Here is a 25,583-nt window from a genome sequence, read left to right as displayed (position 1 = left end):
CATGCCAATCAAAACTAGTCTTCAAACATGGGTTAAAGAAAACAAGAGAAAATAGCATGGGAAATGCTTGGCCGCCTTAGGGACTCTAATAGGAATTAAGGATGGGGATCCTCACCCCAGCCCAGGCCCTGGCACTTCAGAACTGCTCACAGGTGATTGACAAATCTCTGAACAGCCTCTGGCTCTTCTTGCTGCATCCAGATATGACACTTCCCTCCCCTACTCTGCTATGAATGAACAAGAGTGAATATCAGTCCCAGGGGCAGCTCCAGGACTCACACATGCTTGGAGGTATCTCCCATAAAGGAAAACCTGTGACTAGTTCCAGCGAACAAAGCCATGGTCCAAACCTGAGCTCCATGAACCCCTCCTGCAGGGTGTAGCTAAGTGCTGGCCACATCTCAATTTCTGATTTCCAGTAGGCTCTGACTCTTAGAAAGACAGGCATCTGTGTTCAGTTTTCTCATTCCTTATGCTCTATTGTGTTTGCAAACAGACACAGTGGCCATCACAGTGGCTCACAATGTCCATATGTCCTGCTTGCAATAGCCCTTGGCTGTTTTCACAGTTTTTTCTCATCAGTGCCTCCTTAACCCTAACCCTAACTCCTAGAATGCCTGTGAGAGTCAAGTAGGAGACTCACGGTATCTCAGTGTCCTGGAGGGAAGGCATCCTTTTGAGCAAAACTGGAACTTGCCCCATCTAGGAACACGGTGAGCAATGAGTTTTAAACAGCTATCTACTCAACTTTCTGCAATTGCACTGATTGGTTTGTCTACTGATCAGAAACAGAAAGAATACAGGAGCAATTGAAATCACTCACCAGTCAGTTAATCAGTTAAAAAAGAAAAAAGAAAAGAGAAAGACACCTCCTGTAGTTTTGATCATTTCCCTAGGCTTCTGGATGTTATCATCTTAAGATCACAATGCAGACACGATTTTGTATTTTGTATTTGCATGTGCTATCAAAATTATACCCAGACAACATTTATAAGCTGTTGATCTTTTCTGTTTTCAACACTGGAGACTGAGCCCAGAGCATGCCGGGCAAGCGTTCCACTACTGAGCCATTTTGTTAGCATAGCCAAACTGTGTAGTTAGTGTAGTGAGATATTTAGTAACGGTTGTCACAGAGTTCTGCAACATTGTAATGACCCATTTTCCCACTGCCACGCATTTAAGCGGCTTCTAATTCTTATTTATTGGGTGGGGGTGGGGGGTGTTTCAGTTTGGCTTCTTTGAAGCCCTGGAAACATCTGCTTCCAGTTTCTTTCTTTCCCAGATGACTTTCCCCTCTTTCTGTCATTTCCATTTCTCACGTTCAATCCGACGCCCACTGACATGGAAAGACAGCTCCTGACTCTTCCACTGTGAGTTCCAGGTCCCCCAGGACTTTTCTTTTTGACTCTTTCCTGGACAGCAAATTTATAACGGTTATAATCCCAGATAATATTGTGGTGCCAGGGCTTTTAAAAAGGGGGAAATGGAACAATGAGGAAGTACCCATGAAACATGCCCAGCGATTCTTCTGAGAAGGTGCCCAAGGTGCCATATTGGCTTAGCTTTCCCCTGTGGGCATGGGGCAGGCTCTCTGCACTAATGCAGACATTAAATGGTGGGTAGCACAGCTCTGAGTTCAGTGGCTAATCACACTGAGGTTTGCAGTGTACTTTCTGAGAACAGAGCTATCTCAGAGAAGACAGCATCAGAGGGCCGGGTGGTTTGCCTGTTGCTCTGCCCAGACATTCTCAGAAGTGAGACATCCAGGAAGTGAGGGCTAGGGCTGACACCCACTGTCATGAGACCATGTTGCCATTGGTGGCCAATGGCATCCTCATGAATCACCTCCTCTCTCTTCTTCTGCAGTTACTATTGGACTGACTGTAAGTCCTGGCACAAACGTGGACTCATAAAATATTGATGAAAGGAAACCTGACAGCCATTAATCACCAGAGAGCACTTTTAACGTTTGTACTGGCTGGTTTTGTGTGTCAACTTGACACAGGCTGGAGTTTCACAGAGAAAGGAGCTTCAGTTGGGGAAGTGCCTCCATGAGATCCAGCTGTAAGGCACTTTCTCAGTTGGTGATCAAGTGGGAAAGCCCAGTGAGGGTGGTGCCATCCCTGGGCTGGTAGTCTTGGGTTCTATAAGAGAGCAGGCTGAGCAAGCCAGGGGAAGCAAGCCAGTAAGGAGCATCCCTCCATGGTCTCTGCATCAGCTCCTGCTTCCTGACCTGCTTGAGTTCCAGTCCTGACTTCCTTTGGTGATGAACAGCACTGTGGAAGTGTAAGCTGAATAAACCCTTTCCTCCCCAACTTGATTCTTGGTCATGATGTTTTGTCCAGGAATAGAAACCCTGACTAAGAATGTTGTTTATTAAGGAAAGGTTGTCTCCAGAAGCCCGGAGAAGCCTCTGTCGTCACTCTGAGGCTCTGTTTGAGCTGGAATGGTTCTATAGTAGGATTTGATTTAGACAGGTCTCCTGCCATCTGTACCGGGAGGTAGTGGGAAGTTCAGGTACCAGAGACCAGTTAACACAGCCAGGCCTGCAGGCCATGGTTCCAGGTGTTTTCTGCCCTCTGTCCCTCCATTTAGGCTAGGTCAGGTTTCTGCACTGAACAATCTCTCTGTGTCTCTCTGTATCTGTCTCTCTGACTCTCACTTTCTCTCCCTCCAACCCCCTTTTGTGTGTACATGTACATACTGTGGAGGGGCCGGAAGTCAACCTTGAGTATCTTTTCTTCAGGAGCCGCCTTGTTTTGAGAGACAGGCTCTCTCACTGGGGCTTGTGGCTGGCCAGCCAGCAACCCCAGCGATCTGCCAGCTTCCATCTCCTCTGTGGGACAATCACAGGCACGTGGGCCCATGCCCAACTCTTTGTGGATTTAACTCAGTTTCTCATGTTTTCAATCCAAGCACTTTACTGATCCGAGCTCCTGAATTTTCTCATATTTCTTTTGACCCTCAAAATCAACCCAGTGATTTTTTTTGCAAAATATCATCTCAATTTTTCTTTTTCTTTTAGTCATGATACCCTACAGCCAGCCTGTGTACTTGCTGCTGAGCACAAAGATGGACTTGAAGGGTCTGAGCCCAGAATCTCAAACGTAAGAAAAAAAAAAAAAACCCAAATGTCAGTTCTGAGTTGTTTTTGTTTTTGTTGTTGTTCTTCCTTCCCTTTCCCTTTCCCTTTCCCCCTTCCTTCCTTCCTTCCTTCCTTCCTTCCTTCCTTCCTTCCTTCCTTCCTTCCTTCCTCCCTCCCTCCCTCCCTCCCTCCCTCCCTCCCTCCCTTCCTTTCTTCCTTTGGCTGTAACCAAACCCAATAATTCTGGATTGGTGGTCTGTTGCCTTTCTTATATTAGAAATTCTCCCTCCCCACAATCTTGGATGCCATTTCTGTTTGTTTTCATCCAGATTCAGGAATGGCTGGATGTCAACCTTTTGGATTGGTTGCTGTTGTCAATAAACGGCCCATCGGTGGCCTCCCTTGGTGATAAATGCCTGTTAAATAGTTTCTCTCTTGTAATGAAGCCTGGCTGAGGTGGGAAATAGCATCTTGTTCAGATGACCTCGGTCTGGGGCACGTGACTACCCACCCGCAAGTTCAGAGTAACAGCCAACATTTCTTCTGGAGTCTCAGACAAATGACTCACTTAGATCGTCACTGTCCACTGAGATGGCCTCTGGCCACAGGCAGCTCTTGAGCACTGAATGTTGGCTGTTTGAACTAAAGTGCCTTGCCACGTGTAAGATTCATCCAAGGTCTCCCAAATTTGGCACAAAAGAGAACGTAAAGCATTTCAACAATATAAATTGATAAATATTGATAAAAACTGATTAAATTTTACATGAAAGGGTTAGGTTATTTACATGAGAATACACTGAGCCGATGGACTAAGTAAAATATTTTACTAAGACTGAATTCACCTCTTTCTGCTATGATCAAGTTGCTGCTACAAAATTTAGTGTTCTATGTATGGCCAGCATTCGTAGCTCACATTGTATGAATAGCACTACCAGGCAATCAGAAGCATTAATTGGAAATTTACAAAGATCAATATTTATGCATTATTTAGTAGGCTTTCAGGGAAAGGTGGTGCTAACTGTTGCCAACACTGTAGGGTCTGCATAGCAGGAAGCCCTGCAGTGCTACTTGGTTCTTTTCTGTTTGCCTTCAGAGCCCAGGGCCAGATCTCCCACACTTACTTATCTCTGCAGTGTGGTAACGGCCTTAGGAAGACTGCAGCCATGGACCACACACCCATAGGAAGAATGCAGCAAACCCCTCACATACCATATCGAGGATATTTCTAGAACTAAATTTGCATATGAGAAAAATGATGTTCCGCCCCTAAAATAGCATTTAGCTTCTCTCTCATTCTAAACACTAACACCAATCACTTTGGACATATCCAATTCCCCAGCCCTGTTGAGTATGCAGATCCTTTCCAGCCCTGCCCTCCCAATGTCTGTATATCTACAGATATCTGTATAGAATGAGTCTTTAGAAATGAGCTGCCTCATGTGGGCACAAATCAGATTTCCTCTGCCTCTCATAAGAACAGACAACTCTGCTAGCCTTGACAGCACACAACGCTCTAGAGCCATTGACTAACCCTTCCCCAACTTGCCAGGACTCTGCTGGGGTTTCCTGTCTGCTTGGTTTGTCTCCAGTCTGTCCTTTTCCTGCTGAATGAATCAGACCTTAGAAATCTTCCTCTACTGATACAGATTGGGACCAGAAGCAGCACCAGGCTGGTCCCTGGGGTATAATCTGGCTCTCTTAGTCTTGTGATATGAAAGTGTCTTCTAAGAAGACGACTGTACTGTGGTGGCCAAGTCACCTTCACAGACCCGGGCCATGCAGAGTCACCTGACTTGTCCCTCAGTGACCTGCCCTGGCTGCCTCGAAGGTCTCATCTCTCACATCTTCTCTCCCCACCCCTGTTCCAGCCTCAGGGACACCTGCACTGAGCTGCAAACATGAACCTCTTCTCTCCAGCTTTCCCAGGACGTCTCAGCCTTTGTATGGCTCTCCTGTGAACCCTGCAATCCCGACCTAATCACAGAGTAGGAACCTCCTTTCCTTCAAATCCTGAATGACCACCTCCATTCCAGACCTATTCCCTCTCTCAGGTGACAGACCTCCATCACCCTGAAAGCCCAGTTCAGCACAGCAGGCAAGAGGAAAACTAGGCAGCCAGGCATGGGGGTGACTTCCACTTCCCAGTGAGGAGACATTGCTTGTCCCTTCCAAGCCTCCATCTCTGGCTGTGTAAAATGAAAATGACTTTATAGATTGTTCAGAGGTTGTTACACGGGTTTAACTGACATGTGAACCATCCAATCAGTGCCTGACACACAGCAGGTGATACATATATGTTACCCATTTCCTTTCTTTCCTTGTACTGCCCTGAGTGACTACATCCTGTTACCCACTCCTCAGATTCATTCATTATTGCCTCTCCCTGGGGACACCTCCATCAGCAGCCACGGGACTCCTGAGTATCTACCATCCTCAGCATTTTCACATTCTGAAGTAACAGCTCCCCCTTCCCTTCTATCTCCTGGGGCAATGCATGGCCTTCCTGCCACCCCATATCTAGCTCAGCTTTGTTCTTTCCAGATATCTCCCTGCTTAATGTTTCTTGGTCTTTTCTTAGTCTCAAGCTTCTCAGCCCTCATCAACACAGATAACATTGCTACCAAGGTCCTCCAACCCCCAGGGTGGACTCCCCATTAAACAACATTGTAAGATGATTTTTTGGTCAAATTTCTAAGACTGGCCTCCCTACGAAGAATTACTTGGCAATGGTGTAGAAGCTGCAAGCAGTCCTTGTTGGCACCCCCCCCATGTGTGTATGGATGGGTGTATATGTTTATGCATGTGTGTGTGCGTGTGTATACATGTGTATGCATATGTGTGTTCTGATACGTTTATGTGTACAAAGGGTGTGGGGACCAGAGATTGATGCTGAGTATCTTCTTCAGTCTTGTGAGGACAGGGTCTCTTGATGAACCTAGAGTTCACTATAGACTAGGCTGGCTGTCAGCATGCCCCAGGGATAGCCCTGTCTCCCCCTTCCTAGCCCTGAGGTTATAAGAAGGCACTACTGTGCCAGGCTTGTTAGATGGCTAGGGATCGAACCCAAGTGCTCAGGCTGGTGAGGTCCGCACTTTGTCAACTGAGCCACACGCCCTCCCCAGGAACACTTCCCACATTTATTTTCAGGCTATATGTGCTTCCTTGCCTATGCAACTCTCCCATCCCCCATGTGAATGAGGGTTTTGTCTGTGTGTATATTTGCATATCACATATATGGTAAAAGCCCAGATGAGGGAGTCAGAACTCCAGGCACTAGAGTAGACAGTTGTGACCCACCATGTCAGTGCTAGGAATCGAACCCAGGTCCTCTGGAAGAGCCTCTAATGTCCTTAACTTATGAGGCATCTTTTCAGTCCCGATTCTTTTATTTGCCTAAGATAGGGCCAAGCATAAACTGGTGAACTGGTGGTAACTAGCAGGACCATATTCATTAAACATCATGAGATTATTTTTTTTAATGTCACATAAGTGAAAAGCATTTTGTATTTGTTCTGAAGTCTCCTTATGGTTCTTGACTTAAGAGTGTTCAGACACAGGACAGATGGCATTATTGCAAGAGGGACAGGGGATTGATCAGAGGACCTCCTGCTCACATCTAGCCATGATTACATATACAGGTCATGTAGCCACCCAACCTAGTCTCTTTCCTTTTCTATGAACTCAACCTTTCTATTGGCAATCACAGTGTCATTCCAGAGAAGGCACCCAAATCTTGCTATGTGCTGGTAAAAGAAAACGAGTCTTTTCTTTCTTTCTTTTTTAAATAGGAGAGAGGTACATCCATTGTCTGCACTTGCTTTTGAGTTGTTTATGGCATAGGTACAGTGGCTTTGGAGAGTCAGTCCTGTGACTGCCACCTGCCCAGTCAGAGGGCTCTCTTAAAACAATGATGACCCAAGAAATGAAAGAAAGCCACTGTGCTCAGCTGCTGGTAGCCTTACAACACAGGGGCCCTGTTGTACTTGTAGCTCAGACAAGAGTGTGGATAGCACAGGGGAAAAAATTCCTGAACAGAACAGCAATGACTTGTGCTGTAAGATCGAGAATTGACAAATGGGACCTAATGAAACTCCAAAGTTTCTGCAAGGCAAAAGACACCGTCAATAAGACAAAAAGACCACCAACAGATTGGGAAAGGATCTTTACCTATCCTAAATCAGATAGGGGACTAATATCCAACGTATATAAAGAACTCAAGAAGGTGGACTTCAGAAAATCAAATAACCCCATTAAAAAATGGGGCTCAGAACTGAACAAAGAATTCTCACCTGAGGAATACTGAATGGCAGAGAAGCACCTGAAAAAATGTTCAACATCCTTAATCATCAGGGAAATGCAAATCAAAACAACCCTGAGATTCCACCTCACACCAGTCAGAATGGCTAAGATCAAAAATTCAGGTGACAGCAGATGCTGGCGTGGATGTGGAGAAAGAGGAACACTCCTCCATTGTTGGTGGGATTGCAGGCTTGTACAACCACTCTGGAAATCAGTCTGGCGGTTCCTCAGAAAACTGGACATAGTACTACCGGAGGATCCAGCAATACCTCTCCTGGGCATATATCCAGAAGATGTCCCAACTGGTAAGAAGGACACATGCTCCACTATGTTCATAGCAGCCTTGTTTATAATAGCCAGAAGCTGGAAAGAACCCAGATGCCCCTCAACAGAGGAATGGATACAGAAAATGTGGTACATCTACACAATGGAGTACTACTCAGCTATTAAAAAGAATGAATTTATGAAATTCCTAGCCAAATGGATGGACCTGGAGGGCATCATCCTGAGTGAGGTAACACCTTCACAAAGGAACTCACACAATATGTACTCACTGATAAGTGGATATTAGCCCAAAACCTAGGATACCCAAGATATAAGATACAATTTCCTAAACACATGAAACTCAAAGAAAAATGAAGACTGAAGTGTGGACACTATGCCCCTCCTTAGAAGTGGGAACAAAACACCCTTGGAAGGAGTTACAGAGACAAAGTTTGGAGCTGAGATGAAAGGATGGACCATGTAGAGACTGCCTTATCCAGGGATCCACCCCATAATCAGCATCCAAACGCTGACACCATTGCATATACTAGCAAGATTTTATCGAAAGGATCCAGATGTAGCTGTCTCTTGTGAGACTATGCCGGGGCCTAGCAAACACAGAAGTGGATGCTCACAGTCAGCTAATGGATGGATCACAGGGCTCCCAATGGAGGAGCTAGAGAAAGTAGCCAAGGAGCTAAAGGGATCTGCAACCCTATAGGTGGAACAACATTATGAACTAACCAGTACCCCGGAGCTCTTGACTCTAGCTGCATATGTATCAAAAGATGGCCTAGTCGGCCATCACTGGAAAGAGAGGCCCATTGGACATGCAAACTTTATATGCCCCAGTACAGGGGAACGCCAGGGCCAAAAAGGGGGAGTGGGTGGGTAGGGGAGTGGGGGTGGGTGGGTATGGGGGACTTTTGGTATAGCATTGGAAATGTAAATGAGCTAAATACCTAATAAAAATGGGAAAAAAAGAATCAAAAAACAAACAAACAAACAAACAAACAAAACAAAGAGTGCGGATAGAACACAGGGAACTAGGCACAAAACTGACATTGATCACAGAGGGGTTGGTGAGGTCACGACCCGCACGGCTAGTCCTTGAGGCAGAGATGCGGCCACCTGGCTCATCCCTCTGTAAGTTTCTCAAGGACTTTCGTATTGGTGTGCTACACCTGTATCTTATAAAACAGGCCCTGGGGAGGTGAGCTGCCTATTCAAAGGGACCCTTTGTGTGTGACTCTTGTGGTTGTTGATTCTACAGGGCAGCTTGGCTGTCTGCAGGTTTGTAGACTTCCTCAAAAGAAGACCCCAAAAGAGAACACATCAGTATAGAGGTTCTAGAAGTGTTAACCTCCAGAGATGGGACTTGTTAGAAAGGCAGACTGCTCCCTAACCCAGCACCTCCCCTCTTCATACACACATGTAGAGCCCAGAAGACAACCTCAGCCATCATTTCTCAAATGCTAATCACTTCATATTTCTATAGAAGGTCTTAAATTTACCAAGCTGGTTGGGCAGGTGGGCCAGTGAGCCCTAAGGAGCCATCTGTCTGAGTCTTCTCAGCTCTGGGATTTCAAGCGTGTATCAGCAGCCCAAGCTTGAAAAGAAAAAGTGTAAGTGTATGCGTGTGTGTGTGTGTGTGTGTGTGTGTGTGTGTGTGTGTGTGTGTGTGTGTCACATGCAGGAAGTACCTGTGGAGGCCAGAAGAAGGTGATCAGATCCCAGAACTGGAGTTACGGAGGCTACTGTGTTCTGGGCATGGAACCTAGGTCTCTTGCAAAAGTAGCCAGTCATTCCTAACGCTGAGCCATCTTTTCAAGCCCCAGATGCCCAGAGCTTTTTATTCATGAGTTCTGGGGAGTAAACTCGGGTGCTCAGGCCTGCAAGTCAAGCTGAGACCCACAGAGACACAGCCCAGTCTGTGAGTTAACAAGGCCGCTTGCTATTGTGATTCTGATTTACATACAAATTCAAGAACCACTGGTCTAATCAAATGGCATGGGCGTTAACCATATTTGTGAACAATAGTGCTGAGTTTCCTTAGGTACTTCAAAGAGTCTCATTGTTTCCACTTTGTATCAGTGAAAATAACAAAGGAAACAAAGAAGCTTGTCAAGAGTATAACCAGCTATTATCAAGGTGCCTACCACCCAGTAAGCCTTCAGTAAACACAGGTTGGATGAGTGACTGAGTCACTGAATTAATGAAGAAAACAAACAGTGAAGCTAAGCCTTTTCTCCTCCCCAGCCTGCTAAGCCTGAAGCTAATGAACCTAGTGGACCATTGGCTATCATCCCCTGTAATTAAAGACCCTCATTAGCAGCAATAGGGATGCTGCACATGCCTTCAAGTTGGAGGAACAAACACCGTAAGCAACATGGGGCCTATAGAGACATCTGCTCTCACGCCCCCTGTGAACCAGAGTGTCTGCGCTTGGTAACTCTGTCCTTCTAGCCAGATCTTAGTCTGGCTTGTAAGTATGCAATATGCACCAGATTTGAAAGGCTCAGTTAAAAAAAAAAAGAGTGTGAATAAAGTGTTATATTAGTGTTTTTCTAAATATTGAATACAAATTGGAGTGATAATATTTGGGATATGAAATAAAATAGTAAAATTATTTTTGCTCCTTTAAAATTTTATATCTAAGTACTAGAAAGTAGGCAATTGGGCCTGTGACTTGGTTGTATGTCTAGAGGGCACACTGCTCTGGACGCTGAGAGTGTGCTGTGCACACTGCTCTGGACGCTGAGAGTTGTGCTGTGCACACTGCTCTGGACGCTGAGAGTTGTGCTGTGCACGCGGCTCTGGGCGCTGAGAGTGTGCTGTGCACACGGCTCTGGACGCTGAGAGTGTGCTGTGCACACGGCTCTGGACGCTGAGAGTGTGCTGTGCACACGGCTCTGGACGCTGAGAGTGTGTTGTTGTGCACACGGCTCTGGACGCTGAGAGTGTGTTGTTGTGCACACTGCTCTGGACGCCTCTAGTAGACAACAAAATTGAGGCTCAAAGAAGCCAAGACATTCTTCAAAGTTATAAAGTGGCAGGGCTGGGAGGCAGGACCAGTCAGTCATCTTGTCTACAGATCTTGTGTTCATGATCAGATTTGCAAAGTGTAGGCATTTATTACTGTGGGTACGTGCGTAAGACATGTATTTGTGTTCATGGAGATGTGTGCTCCTGGGCGTGAGATGAAGGTCAGAGTTCACGATGGCAGCCTTCCCCATGTGCTCTCCACCTTGTTTATTTTTAGGTAGGGTCTCCCACTGAATCTAGAGTTCACTGATTGGCTAGATATGCTGGCCAATCAGCATCAGGGATCTTCTTGCCCTGTCTCCTTCCTGCTCAACGCTGGTGTTGTAGGCTTGCATTGTGGCAATTCCAAGATTTTTTACACAGGTGCTGGGGATTTGAACATGGATCTTCTTGCTTACATTTAAGCACTTTTCCAATTGAGTCATCTCAGTCAAAGGGAAGAACTTGCCACGATCCCATAGCACTGCAGGAGGTCTATCAGGGCCAAATGTTCAATATGTTTAGCCAGACTCCTGCAAACCTTAGACCTGAGGATTTAGATGGAGTGGAAGAGGCTGAGAGTTGAAAAGGAAAGTCTCTAGGTGTTTAGTGGCAGCCTGAGGGCTGTTTCTGAGTTCTCATAGCTTACCTGCTACCTTGGTACAGTTTATGAAGATTCTGACTCAGAAGTGGGTCAGGCCTGAGACTCCGTGTTTCTCCTAGCTCCTGGCTGACACTGATGGTATTTCCCCCTGACTCTACTGTGTATAATAGTAAGCGCTTAGTTCTCTGAGCCAAAAGAATCAAAGGAGAGGAATACAATACTTAGCTTTGCCGTCAGACCTTAGCACAAGGATCCCAGATTCCTAACCAATGAGCTCTTTGTGAGCATGAGAAGAGTCACCCTCTGTCTCTGGGTCTCAGTTTACCCATCCGTCCACTAAGAGAATTGTCCAGGACATCCACTTGTGGAGCTGTCTACAACTCAGGGCACAGGCTTGGATTGCATCCTGCAGGGAGGGAGATGGGTACAGCAAGTAAGGTCACCACAGGAAGTCTGGGGTCCTCAGCCTTCTTAGTGCCCTGGCAGCATGACTGGTACACTCCAGACAGTTTGCTAACTACACTCTTGATCCACGGTGGTCCCATCTGTCCCTTTCATACCACTGTAGTCATCCTCTTTCTCTGTCTGCATCATGCTTTCTCTATCCCATGAAGACATCTCCCAACCCTGACTATTTCACTAGTCTTTCCCTCGTTCATGGTCCTGTGGATGGGAACTGGTTAGGTTTATGACATGCTTCTGTTGTTTGGCAAAGCGTGTCAGCATTGCTGAGTGACCACACTGAGATGACTTCACACTACCTGTCAAGACAGTGAATTTGGCTTAGTGAGACCGAGAGAGTCTTCGCCTTACCCAATATGAACTAATATTGCTTTTACAGAGGAGTTGGGCAATCCACTCTGAAGAATGCCATCTATACACAGGGGCCTGGGTGTGAGAGAAATCTCAATCTCTATTAAGAGAGAGATTCAGTCTAGGATTGGTGGTTCAGGTTTGTAATCCCAGCTGCTAAGGAGGCTCAAGCAGAAAGGTGATAAGTACAAGGCCAGCCTGGACTTCAGAGTTCAAAGCTACCCAGGGTGACTTTGTTGAGACCATGACTCAAAAAAGTAAAAACCATTCTGGGGATGAAGCTCTGTGTTTGAACATCTGGCCAGCTGTGTGAGGCCCTAGTTCTACTATCAGAGAAGAGAGGGGAGGGGAGGGGTGGGGACGGGAAAGGACGAGAGGGGAGGGAAGGGGAGGGGAGGGGAGGGAGAGACAGACCATTGATTTAGGATAGGGACACTGTAACTATTGGAATATCTATGTAGATTGAGGGCTTTGGACATCTTAGCTCAGGTCAGTGTGAGAAACAAAGTGTAATCTCATTTATTTAAGCAGAGCCCCTTGCCTCATACTCTCCTTGGAGGGAATGGCAACTTGCTTTCTGACATACAAAGCTATCTGGAGGATGAAGAAGATGATTGCATAACAAATCCCCATTAAAAGAGACGAGCTGGCAGATGGCTTTCTGTAGCAACCAGTAGAAGTCGCCACCCCTTGTGCTCCTTACACAGAACAACCTTCAAAATCAGCAAAGGGGATGTGCTTCAGACAGAGAGCTCAATATAGTGCTTGCTCTGTCCCATGCTATTGACTGTCTATAGGAGGAAGAAATGTTGCAGGCTTCTGCAATGCCCTGGATGAAAACCACACATCCTTCCAAATCCTATGATAAAATTATTACTCCTTCCTTCCCTAGAACTAGACTGTTAAGATCCTGTGGTAGTTACCCCAAATGCTGCACTCTTGAGCTGTGACATCTGGTTCCCAGCTCTGGGATTTGCTGAGAGACAATCAAGAATTTTGACATTCTGAGCCTCTGCCCTGCATTCGTGTAGGAGACTGGCATCTGTACTTAGTAGATTATTCTAGAATTTCCACTAAAACAAGGAATGTAGTTTCCCCCTCTTTTCTTCCTAGGATGTTGTTTTCTTCAAAAGCATCCTTTTGTCTCTCCCAGAAACTCTTTCAGATATGGCAGGCTCCCTGGCTCTACCTTGCTTAAGCACCATACAAACACCACTAAACATATACACAGCAGGGACATAACTACCACATAACACAGCTAGGATTCTTAGGCAGCTCCCAGATGGTAATATGTCTGGAATCTGTCTGCAGCATGTCATTCTCTGCCCACTTAGTGTAGGGCTTTCGGAGCTATGAGATGCCAATCCAGTGCCCATGTCTGAGTGGCAGATAGGATGGAGAAAGTCAATTCAGGAGACAGGAAGGCCAGGGCTGGGTGATGGTGCCAGTCTGGGAAGAAAGAGAATGGAATCCAGTAGAAAGGGAAATGTTTTGTATTCTGAGTCCAGAAATGTCCCACCTGAGCCTGGCTCTTGGCTTCAAGATGGCGGCAGGACTCGGAAGCAGCTAAGAGTGTAGGGGAGGGGTGACTTATGAACCTGCACTGGTCTCACGGTCCTGGCCAAATGACCTCCTTCTGCAAATCACTTTATTCTTCTCACACATAAGGCAGGGATGTTAGTGTCAGCTGGAAATGATAGCTGCTGTAGGAGCAGAGATCTACGTGGGAAAACCCAGCATGCTGCCTCCAGGAGACAATCAGGTAATGAGAAAGATGCAAGAGCATCACCCGCCTGATCACCAGGGCCAGGGAGCCAACTGCACAAATGTGGAGAGCCGTGCCGCGAGCAATCGCCATTATAAGATGGCGCTGGCTTCCACTGTGCCTAACTAGTAAACAAGCCTTATGCGCAAGTGCAAGAGTGAACTCACACCTAGTCACTGCCCATCTCTGTAGTAATGGGGTGATGGGCGAGCAACGAGTCAGGAGCTGTCACGCCACATCAGGTGCTGAAACGTCACGCTGCGGGCTATATAAGCAGCGCCATTTTCCTCGTTCGGGGTCTTCCCTCCTGATAAGTAAGCAATAAAGCTTTTTGCCGCAGAAGATTCCGGTTGTCCTGAGTGTGTTCTTGCCGGCGGGGACAAAAGCTCGGGCAATACACAAAGACTCGGGATAAGCACAAAGGATGTTCTAGCTGCTGGGCCCAGGTAAGTGCTTGAGTTGGTATGTAGATGACAGTCTGAAAGTTTTCCAGCTGGTACCCTAAAGATCCTGACAAGAGCTGGGCAGAGACCAGCAGGTTGGAAAGAATGAGGGAGGCAGAAGGAGCCTTAGAGACAGGCGTAACTTCATTCTGGAAAGAGCTTAGGGACCTGTCGAATGTTTGTGGGGCCTAGGGGGTCATTAGGAAGACCTGAGGAGATAGACAAAAAACAAACCAAAACAAAAATAACCAAACCAAAACAAAAGAAGACAAAAACAAAAAAAAAAAAAATCCCTTGTCTTCTAAGATTGGTGAAAGATTGTCAAAACACTCACTTATGACACCTGCCAGTTGGAGCCTGCCAATCTGTGACTCTGTAACAGTAAGAATAACTGGTACTCAGTACACAGAGCACCGGCATACGGTGTAGCAGATTTCACTGCAGATCAATCACAGCCAATAGAGTAGTCACTATGCAAAAAAATAAGCACGAGTGAAGCAAGCATGTTTAGACCAGATTCGTGGTAGATGTCACCAATATATCTAATCATCCCCAAAGGAAACTGAAGGGTGGCTAAAAAGAACTCCAAAGCCCTCCAATCACACCATAAAAAAATTAAATCGCCGGGCAGTGGTGGCACATGCCTTTAATCCCAGCACTCGGGAGGCAGAGGCAGGCAGATTTCTGAGTTCGAGGCCAGCCTGGTCTACAGAGTGAGTTCCTGTCTCGAAAACAAACAAACAAACAAACAAACAAAAAGAAAACAAACAAAATTTTTTTAAATCATGAATAAAGCTCGTCCCTGTAGAAATAGCAGTTCTGGGGCTCTGGAGATGGCTCAGTGCTTAAAGTGCAATATAAGCTAAGGCCCCGAGTTCAGATCACCAACACCCAGGTGAAAGGTCATGAAGCTGACAGGCATAGGCTGAGTGAGGACTTCTACTCTCAGGAGGCACACATGATTTCGTCAGCCCTACGTTAGTCACCTGACTTCCTAAAAAAAGGTAAACAAACAAAAAGAAAAACTGAGGGAGGGGAGGCCAAGCCTGCTAGTGCATGGTGGTCCTTGGTGGTGCGTGGTGGTGCATGGTGGTGCATGGTGATGCATGGTGAAGCATGGTGGAGCATGGTGGTGCATGGTGATGCATGGTGGTACATAGTGGTGCATGGTGGTACATGGTGGTGCATGATGGTGCATGGTGGTGCATGATGATGCATGGTGGTGCATGGTGGTGCATGGTGGTGCATGGTAGTGCATGGTGGTACATGGTGCATGGTGGTACATGAAGGTGCATAATGGTGCATGGTAGTGCATGGTGGTGCATGGTGCATTGTGGTACATGGTGGTATATGATGGTTCATGGTGGTACATGGTGGTTCACGCTTATAGTTAGTGTACAGAAAAATCAGAGCAGGTAGATTGCTGGCCAGCCAGACCTGCCAAATTAGCCAGCTCTGGTTCAGTGATTCAGTGAGATTGATTTAAAAAATAAGGTAAAGGATGATTGAGATATGTGCTCTGACACACACACACACACACACATACACATATGCACACTTTTAAAAAAGGAATAATTCTGAAAGTTACAATGGGTGTTTCACAGTATTTAAGAGCCTTGATAAAAATTTCATTTTGAATTTTAGGCAGAAAAGGAATTACTCCAATAAAATAGCTTTAATAAAATAAAATTGAAAAGAAAAGCCCTGGAATCAGCTCAATGGCAATAGAGAAAATTGGCTGAAGTCTTTAATTGGCAAACAGTGTTCCCAGAAACATCCTGCCCCAGTCCTGGGGATGGAACCCAGCCACATACACGATACAGTGCAGCCTGCAACTGAGCTGCGTCCCTACTGCAGAATAGAGTGCAGCCTGCAACTGAGCTGCGTCCCTACTGCAGAAGTGATTTTCTTTAGCGAAATCCCTTCGTGCCATTAAACTCCAGGGAAAACGTTTCTGTCATACACAGACTAACAATGTCATTGGAGAACAACTCCAGCAAGCCATAGTCATGATCCTAGGAAACTCTGGGACCTCACCCAGGAGGGCGTGGGACTGGGCTACTGACCAGCTGAGGATTCCTGCTTCAGGATGCCGTACTGCACTTCCTAACATTTTCACCCACAGAGATAAAACTTGATGCATGGTTTGGTCAAATGAAGGCGAAGGGAGTTGGGAGGAGAAGATGGAGAAAGAAAGATGGCAGGGAGAGAGAAATGGGGAGAGAGGACAGGTTTGATCGGATCCCAGCAGGGGACAGGTGAAGCTTCCCCCACCTCTCCTCTTCCTCCCGCATCATCTGCCTCCACCAGACATCATATAACCTAAGCAAGCGCTCTACAGCCGAGCTATATCCCCAGTCCTGGGATGCATTAAAACCCACCGACTTCCTTAGATTCCATCCCCCCCCCCCCCCCTCCGCCTGGCATTCAGCACTGGTTTGACCTCACATTTAATATTCAGGATACTGTGCCCCAGGAAGAATGTCTTCATCTGGCTTTGGGAGTCAAAGAGGTCAGGTTCACAGGCTGGCCCTCACCTGCCCTCTACCAGGATGTTCCTGGTCCTGGCAGCCCTGGGATTGCAGAGAGATGACTCTAGGGACTATAGGACTGGGCCTGAGCAGGCCTCTCTTTCCACCCCAGGGAGGAAGGTCTGCGCCTAGTACACATGAGTTGCTTTATCTGAGATCTGTAGGGCCGTGTCTCAGCCGTTCCTTGTTTTCTAATCCCAAATCGCTCACCTGGTACTGATTGTTCTTGGATGAACCGAAGCTGTGAGGTTTCCAGGGAAGCTGTGTTGACCTTCACATGACTTTCCTCGGACCCCTGATGCCCCTTAATGTCTCTTGATTGTGACCTATGTTATTGGGGACATTTTTATGAAGAAGGAACTTTGTGGCATTTTCAAGGGTCTCAGAGCAGGCTCTGAAGCCCTCCCCCTAAACACCCCTGCCTCTGCAGAAGCCTGGGGGTGAGAGGGCGGAGCATGGCTGTTCCAATCCTTGGCAAACCCTCAATAAACTTCTCATGTAGCTCTTAACAAGCTTTTCTATGAACATGTTATAAACAGGTAATTAGAATTAATAGCCTTAATAATGACAATAATTTCTTTTAAAGCAAAATTTTCATTTTCTTTCTCCCACCAGGTAGCGCAAAACAAATGTTAAGGTTTCATTGAAACAAAAGTCTTATTTTCAAAAGCCAAGTAGCATACAGGAGTTCTCAGCAAGAGTCACAGTGATGAGGGAGAAAACTATGAATGAAGCCCTTCAGGTTTGGGAGTCCCCAGCTCTGCCCGTGTGTGAATTCCTTCCCTTTGCACTTTGGGAGCCTCTGATGAGAGCTCAAGTTTGTGGAAGGTAAAGACATTACTGGGTGAAAAAAAGAGGAGACTTGAAGAAAGACGGGTGACATCATCTGCTGAGGGTCAGGGTCCTGGCAAGAACCTCACAAGATGCACGCCATTGCCCTACTGTATAGTCAAAACCTGGGGTACAAGCTGAGGAAAACATGCTCTGATGTAAAGTCACATAGCCAGGGAATGCGTAAGGCAGAGGACAACCCACATCCCAGTGCCGCCTTCTTCCCTCTCTGCATTCTCTCTCCTTCCCTTAAAAAAAAAAATCACACAATTAAAGTGCAATTACAAACTACAACACTGACCCACTGAAGTCTGCAACCCACAATTCCTAGTGGATTTACCGCCTCGTGCAGCCGTCACCTTGGCCTAATTTTAGGCTGAATTTGTCACCTCACGGAGGGTATAATTAACCTGCACTCTTACCCCAGGATTTTACTGTTCTGTTTGCTGTTTCTAGAGATTTGTCTTCTAGCTGTTATGATGTAAACAGAGCCTTGTATGCCTGGCTTCTTTCGATTAGCACTGTGCTCTTGGTTCATCTGTGTAACCCATAATAATGTGTGACTTTTTAAAAAATTGCTAATAGGATTCTATTGTGCAGATATACAAAATGATGGACCTGTGGGTTCTGCTCTGTTGTTGGTCACCAGGTATAGCAAGTCTTTGTGAGGAAGTGGATTCTATTATTTTCCTTGGCTATATACTGAGGGGTGGACTCCCTGCATCATGTGGTAACTGTGTTCAGCTTTTTCAAGATTTTTGAGGCGTTGGTTTTCAAAACGTCACCACTGGCGATGAGATGATTTTAGGTTTTTCATAGCCTTAACTTTTTTTTTTTAACCGAGGTCATCCCAGGGTTGGGAATTCTGGGAATGTCACTGTCATTTTGAGTCACACCCCCCCTAATGACAGAGAGTGTTAAGATTCTTTTCATGCATTCCCAGCTCTTATACACCATCTGTGGAAATCTGTCTACCTGCCTGTATGTATGTCTGTCTGACTCACCAGGAAACAAAAAGATGTGCTAATTTTGTTGATCTTTTCAAAGAACGGATGCGTAGCCCCATTGATTTCATTTTCCTCTATTCTACTTTATTGGTTTCCTGTCTAAACTTGACGAATCCCCACCCCCAGCTCTGAAGCTGCTTGCTTTGAGTTTAGTTTGCTCTGCCTTTCTAGTTTTTTAAGATAAAAACTTGCTTATTGATATCTTGGGTGCTCCACTTGGAGCTGAGGCCATTCCTATGAGGGAAATGTAGGTGTTCCTGGCTTAGCAGGTGCAGGCAGGATTTCCTCACCTTTACCTCCAACACTGGGGCACTGAGACACAAGCAGGCGGCATGACTGCCATAAATAGCCAGGCTTTCCCCAACCTGCTTCCAGCCTGATGAATTCCAATGTCCGTTTCTGGAGTTGTGTTCAGCTTTCCAGTCGGCTGTTTTCCCTCCAGGAGAAATCAAGTCTTGCTTGGGCCTATCTATTCCTCAGTCTCCCTCTCATAGAGTCTATGCCTTTGGGGTCATGGGTCAGAGTTCATTTAAAAGATACCTGAGCCTCAACATACCGTGCCTCTGAAAGTCTGCATTTATAGCAGAGAAATCCAATCGTACTCCCAATGGAGCCCGAGCTACAAGGAAGGCAGAACACCCAACCCTAACAGCACTGCTCTGGAAGAGACTCCTGCAGTGGCCTCTGGGGATCACAGTACACTCTGTGTCACCTTCCGTGGCTTTGCACTAAGCAGAGGATTTTCCAGATGCATGCTGATGTGAAATGGTCCAGACTACAAATCCAGTCTTCTCCTCAAGAGAACTGGCCTACTTTATCCTCTCCTCAGGGATACAAGGAATGGTAAGGAACTAGGGGCAGGAACCCGAAGCCCTGGCTTTAGCTCTGCACTTCCTCTTACTGAAGCTCCTGTTTGAAGGGTATGCCCTCCCCACTTGTAAAAGAGAGCAATAAGAACCTTATCATCACAGAATTACGTAGATATGAGCACGTTCCATGAAAGCCATTACCAGGCCTAAAAAATGACCAACCATAAAATAAAGGCTCTCAGTAATGAACGAGCACTTCCTGTCCTGGAGCCCCAAGACACAGAGGCCAGAGAAAGGTGTTCTTTCCCCTGAGTCTCCCAACCCCCATCTCTACTCAGGAAACAAGATGTCCACAGAGCATCAGGAGGCAACTCCTCCTCCCAGTGAGAAGACTGCCTCCTGTGAGGGCCACAAAGGGATGAGAGGCATGAAGGCTGGAGCGAAGGCAGAGAGGAAGATACAGCTCTACAGCAACCATGGGAAATGAAAGACCATTTCTGGGCCACACCTGCACCTGCTTGTACCATAGCAAAGCAAGCCCGTGTTGCCTGAGCAGAGGCTATGAGGGGAGCCAGGAGAGAAACTCTGCCGGTTTTTGCAGCCCTATTTGATATCTTCACTCTGAGTCACCACCACTGGTGCGCACTAGCAAAGCTGTACACCCACAAGACACACCCAGCATTTACTATCTAGAAAAGGTTCCCGATACTTCTAAAGTTTGTTGTGTGAAGACATCAGGATCTGCTTTAAAATTTCAAACTAGATTTCTGTAAATTCTAACTTCAGGCTTTAGTTTCTAAGGAAAACAAAGCTATTAATTTTAGCACATGCTACTGGTACATACTGCTATGGTGTGTAAAGGAAAGAAACCCTGGGCCCTAGGCTGTATAAATAAGACAGTCTATCATATAACTTTGCCTTGCAGGGTGGCTTAATATTGATCATCAACTTGATAGGGTCTGGAATCACTTAGGAGACAAGTCTTTGGGATCTTCTTGGGTGGATTAATTATGGTAGAAAGATGCCTCCTTAGCACTATATGGTGCTGTTCTGTGGGCTGGGGCTCTGGACTGAATGAATCGAGGAAATCAAGGTGAATACCAGCATTCATCTCTGTTTCTCAATAGCTGATTCAATATGATCTATGCCCAGTTGCCTCAGGCTCCTGCCACTATGATGGATGTACCCTTGTGCTGGCTAGTCTTAGGTCAACTTGACACACAAAATAGAGGTATCTGAAAGGGGGAAATATTAATTGAGAAAATGCCTCCTTAAGATCCAACCATAGGGCATTTTTTTAAAATTAGTGATCAGTGGGGGAGGGCCCAGCCCAACCTGGGCTGTACTCCTAGGTTCTATGAGGAAGCAGGCTGAGTAACCCATGAAGAGCAAGCCAGTAAGCAGCACCCTTCCCCTTGTCTTCCACATCAGCTCCTGCCTCCAGGTTCCTGCCCTGTTTGAGTTCCTGTCCTGGCTTCCTTTGCGGATCAACAGAAAGCAATGTGGAAGTGCAAGCTGAATAAACCCTTTCCTCCCCAACTTGCTTTTTGGTCATGGTGTTCAGCTGCAGCAATAGAAACTCTGTAACAACCCTCAGTGAGTCAAAGTCAACCCCTCCTTCTTTAAATTCCGTTGACAGATATTTTGTGGCAGCAAGGAGAAAAGTAACCAAACTACTTAGCTTTTATGATGGACACTAGGGGAGTTGCCGTGAGCCACAGAGAAGCCATAACCACTGAGGTTCTGGAGCGGACCAGAACTGGACGCTTGAGTTTCAGAAAAGCACCTGGAAACCTTGCTGGCTGGGGGCCTTCTTGCATAGTGGCACAGCCCCTGCCTCGGCACTGCAGCACCCTGGGTCTTACCTCAACCAGTTCTCATCCCAACCTTCTTCTTTTTTTTTTAATTTAATAAATAGTTTGTTATTACTAAAAATTATTTATACTAATTTATCCTCTTGACAATTTTATATATGTATATAACATGACTGACATCACTCACCTTTCCAATTTCCCCACTCCCCATGTTTGTCTGTTCTCTCCCCTGTACATCTCTTTCTCATATTTATTTCTATTCACTTTCTTTTTTTATTAGATATTTTCTTTATATACATTTCAAATGCTATCCCGAAAGTTCCCTATACCCTCCCTCTGCCCTGTTCTCCTACCCACCCACTCCCACTTCTTGGCCCTGGCATTCCCCTGTACTGGGGCATATAAAGTTTGCAATACCAAGGGGCCTCTCTTCCCTGTAATGGCCGACTAGGCCATCTTCCACTACATATGCAGCTAGAGATATGAGCTCTGGAAGTACTGGTTAGTTCATATTGTTGTTCCACCTATAGGGTTGCAGACCCCTTCAGCTCCTTGGGTGCTTTCTCTAGCTTCTCCATTGGGGGCCCTGTATTCCATTTTATAGATGACTGTGAACATCCACTTCTGTATTTGCCAGGCACTGGCATAGCCTCATACGAGACAGCTATATCAGGGTCCCTTCAGCAAAATCTTGCTGGCATATGCAATAGTGTCTGGGTTTGGTGGCTGATTATGGGATGGATCCCCAGGTGGGGCAGTCTTTGGATAGTCCATCCTTTCATCTTAGCTCCAAACTTTGTCTCTGTAACTCCTTTCATGGCTATTTTTTTTTCCCTATTCTAAGGAGGAATGAAGTATCCACCCATTGGTCTTCCCTCTTCTTGATTTTCTTGTGTTTTGCAAATTGTATCTTGGGTCATCCCAACCTTCTACTCAGGTCCTCTCTTATGGCTCCTTCCTTCCCCACCACTCTTCATGCCAGCCAGAGCCCTGCCCCGTTGCCCGCTGCTCAAGCACCTCAGCCTGTCCCCAGCTTTGGAGCTTGGACCGATGGGGAGTGGCCGAAGGCTAAAAGCAGAGCTTCAGTGTTACCTATTTGCCTTTCCAGATCAGCGGCTTCATCAGGAGTGGCTCGAGGGAGGACTCCCGGGTCACTGAAGCTGGTCCGAAGCAGTGTCCCCATCACAAAGAAGAACAGGATGCCACCGACCACGGGGATGGCAGGGGTGATCTTCTCTGCCAGGTACCGACAGCTGCCAGCAGGGTGCAGAGAGAAAGGAGAAATGAATCACAATGTTAGGATCCACAGCCAGATGAGGGAGACTGATTTCTATTTAAACACATCTGTACTGAGAATGTCTGGGCAGGGGAATGAGGCTCGTGTGAGGAGCTTGTCTGACAAGCGTGAGAACGGGAGTTCAGAGCCTCAGCATGCATGCAGTAGCACGCGCGTTTGTAATCCCAGAACTCCTACAGAGAGAAGGGAGACTGAGACAGGAGACTTCCCAGAAGCTCACTGGCCAGGTAGTCAGGCATATTCAGCCCTGAACTAATAAAGGAACCCTGTCTCAAATAAAGTGAGCAGCTTGAAACAAAACCCCAGGCCGTCCTTGTGAGGTCTCCACGCATGCGCCGTGGCATGTGCACATCCAGGCTCGCACTCACATATACCCACAGAAGAGGTGAATTAGAATTTTAAAGAAGAAAGTATAGATTTGGGGTGGTTCTGTAGTGCTGTCTGTGACAACTCCCCCCTCCCACCCACCATGACAGCCCCATAAGAGAGATGCTAGCCAGGCAGAAAAAAAAAAAATCCTGCTTTTATAATCGATGTAGAATGTCTGGAATTTGAATAAATATACACGAGCCCTTTGCATTGTAAACACCCATGGTCCACTGCCCCACCCCTCTCCAGAACCACGGAAGAGGATACAGATTTAGAGACACCTCTATTGGACCCACCAGGGTGAAACAACTCAGGAACCTTTGAGCAGCGTAACATGCATTCACTTGCAAACACTAAAGAATCATCTGTCAGTATTGTGGGGTTTGTCCAAAAGAGGGTAGTGCTATGTCACGGAAATGAACATGCATGGATGTTTCTGGAGGGCAGGGAAGGAGACTCATTGGCTGAGTGACACCAATCCCAGGCTTTCCCAGCAAGCATCTGAATGATCAACTCGTGAGTATAGTTCAGCTCCTGTTACTTCTGAGTTGTTTGTCTTTAAGAGACAGGGCTCCCCAGTCTGGGCTCCAGACCCTGGATCACATTCATCTCCTGTTTCAGGTACCTGGAACACCAGATGCTCATCACTATTCCACCCTTAGTTCTGGGAAACCCTGCTTGATGTTGGACAGTAGAGCATATGCTGCAGGAACGGAGGCAGCAGAGGAGGAGTGACTTGGGCAGACTAAAGTTTGTGCCTGAGACCTAGCACCTGACCCTTGTCCCCTTCCTGTGGTGTAGTGTGGTATGGCTGGGTAGGTCTAAGCACTGGGCTCTTGGCCTGCTGACATGGACCCTTGGCATCACAGAGGTGGCTAGTGGAAGAGGAAAGAGCTAGCTCAATGCCTGGAATTTGGTAAAAGACAAGGTCTTCCATGGCTACCACTGGTCTCTTGTGGCTGCATTAAATGTTGTCATGAGTGTGGAAGAAATACAAATGGCACCATGGATCGAATTGCCTGGTGGGAGAGGACTCTTAGCTGGTCCTCAGAAGCAGAGTCTGGCTGTTTAGCTAGAGAAGAAGGAAGCAAGCTCTGCTGGGAACAAGCTGTGGATGGGGGTGTGGTGCCCATCTGGGTACTAGCATCCCACTGTGGCCTCTGATGGGATTCCCAAGGGATACTGCTAAGAGCTGGCTCTTAAGGGCCACATCACAAGAACCCCTTTGCTAAAGGAGCAAAGGCTTTTCTGAATCTTTTGCACCGAAGAAGCCCAGAGATGCCCCATGGCTTTAAGAAGGTGGTAGGACAGTCCCAGATGTAGTAGTAATGGGGGCTGAATCCCTGCTGGCCATGTGGAGTTGTCTTTAGGAAAGCCACCTGACTAGACACAACACCTGGAGCATTTCTGGTACCTCTGTAACCACCCCTATCAACTGAGGCAGAAACAGAGCAAAGCAAAACCACAACCCAAAACAGTGCTATGTCACGTCCAGCTCGGTTGACATCCAGTTGTGATGTTTCTTCACAGGATTCAAAACAATCAAAACACAGAGCATTGTTATTGTTGTACCAACTCCAGGCAAGCTATGAGCATCCTCAGAGAGTGAACTTGTTAGTGAGAGTGTGAGGATACAAAGGACTTTGCTTTAAAAAAAATCTAAGAAACTCTGACCTTGAGGAGCTCCTGAGTGGGGTGACTGTGCCCCAAAGTTAGCATGTCAGAAACATAATCTCCAAAGTGACTGTCCTGTGACTCGGGGGTTTTGATTAACAAGTCAGTCCAAGGAAATGTTCCTACAAACAGACTGATGCTGCCAGCAGACGTTCCATGCTTCAAGAATGTGTTTACTGTAAAATTGAGTTCCGCCTCGTTTGATTGCCTCTTCAATACAAGAGGCAATACAATTGAATACAAGGAGGCCCCCTTGACCTTGGCTTTTCTGGCTTCCAGAACCGTCAGAAATGAACCTATGCTCTTTGCAAATTATTCAGTCTCCGACATTCTGTAATAGCATCATGAACTTGACAAGAATATCCGTTTGGGAAAAAAACATGCATTCGCATCACAAGAAATGTATTTTCATTTTGGTTGTTATTTGCCGTGCATGAAAGGGCTCTGTGCTTCTCTCCTGAGTGTTCAGGAAAAACTGGCATCATCAATACCTATGAGTGAACTTCCACCTTTCCCAAGACATTTGATTTCGTGATAGTAAGCAGTGAAAAGCTTCAAGTTCAATGTTTAAGGAGAGAGGGACTCTACAACCAAGCAAACAGCAGTCTTCTTATAATCCTGAGAATGCAGAGAGAATCTTTTTCCTGGTATGCAGATCTACTGAGATGCCCCCTCCCCACCCTTTCCTTTGTGTGTGGGCCTGGGGTCCAGGGTCTAGCATGGAACTTATATTTCTACTTGAGACATGAAGATGTCTCATCAGAAATGACTGTTTTCTTGTTAGAGACTGACTATGAAACAACCAACAGAATTTGAGCCCACATGTGTGAGAGGTTCTGGCGGATAATACTTTTTGGGGGGTGTTTTAGTTTTGTTTGTGTTGCTGTGATAAAAATACGCCGACACAAACAACCGAAACAAGAAAGGGTTTATTTGGCTCACAATTGCAGGTTA

General features: G+C 46.4%; 1 protein-coding gene across 8 annotated transcripts in view; it reads right to left on the bottom strand.

Moving 5' to 3' along the window:
• The window catches only part of Zdhhc14 (zinc finger, DHHC domain containing 14), a 261,330-nt gene that overhangs the window by 83,447 nt on the left and 152,300 nt on the right, over positions 1 to 25,583 (bottom strand). For all 8 annotated transcript variants that reach the window (XM_006523214.3, XM_006523215.3, NM_146073.3 and 5 more), the window contains exon 2: positions 22,382 to 22,542. In XM_006523214.3, the coding sequence (XP_006523277.1) occupies positions 22,382 to 22,542 (161 nt within the window). The remainder of the gene's footprint in view (positions 1 to 22,381; positions 22,543 to 25,583) is intronic.

The sequence above is a fragment of the Mus musculus genome, chromosome 17, assembly GCF_000001635.26.
Source record: "Mus musculus strain C57BL/6J chromosome 17, GRCm38.p6 C57BL/6J".
NCBI classification, from domain to species: Eukaryota; Metazoa; Chordata; class Mammalia; order Rodentia; family Muridae; genus Mus; species Mus musculus.
Note: the sequence above shows the minus strand (reverse complement) of the source record. Positions and strands in the feature narration are given on the sequence as shown.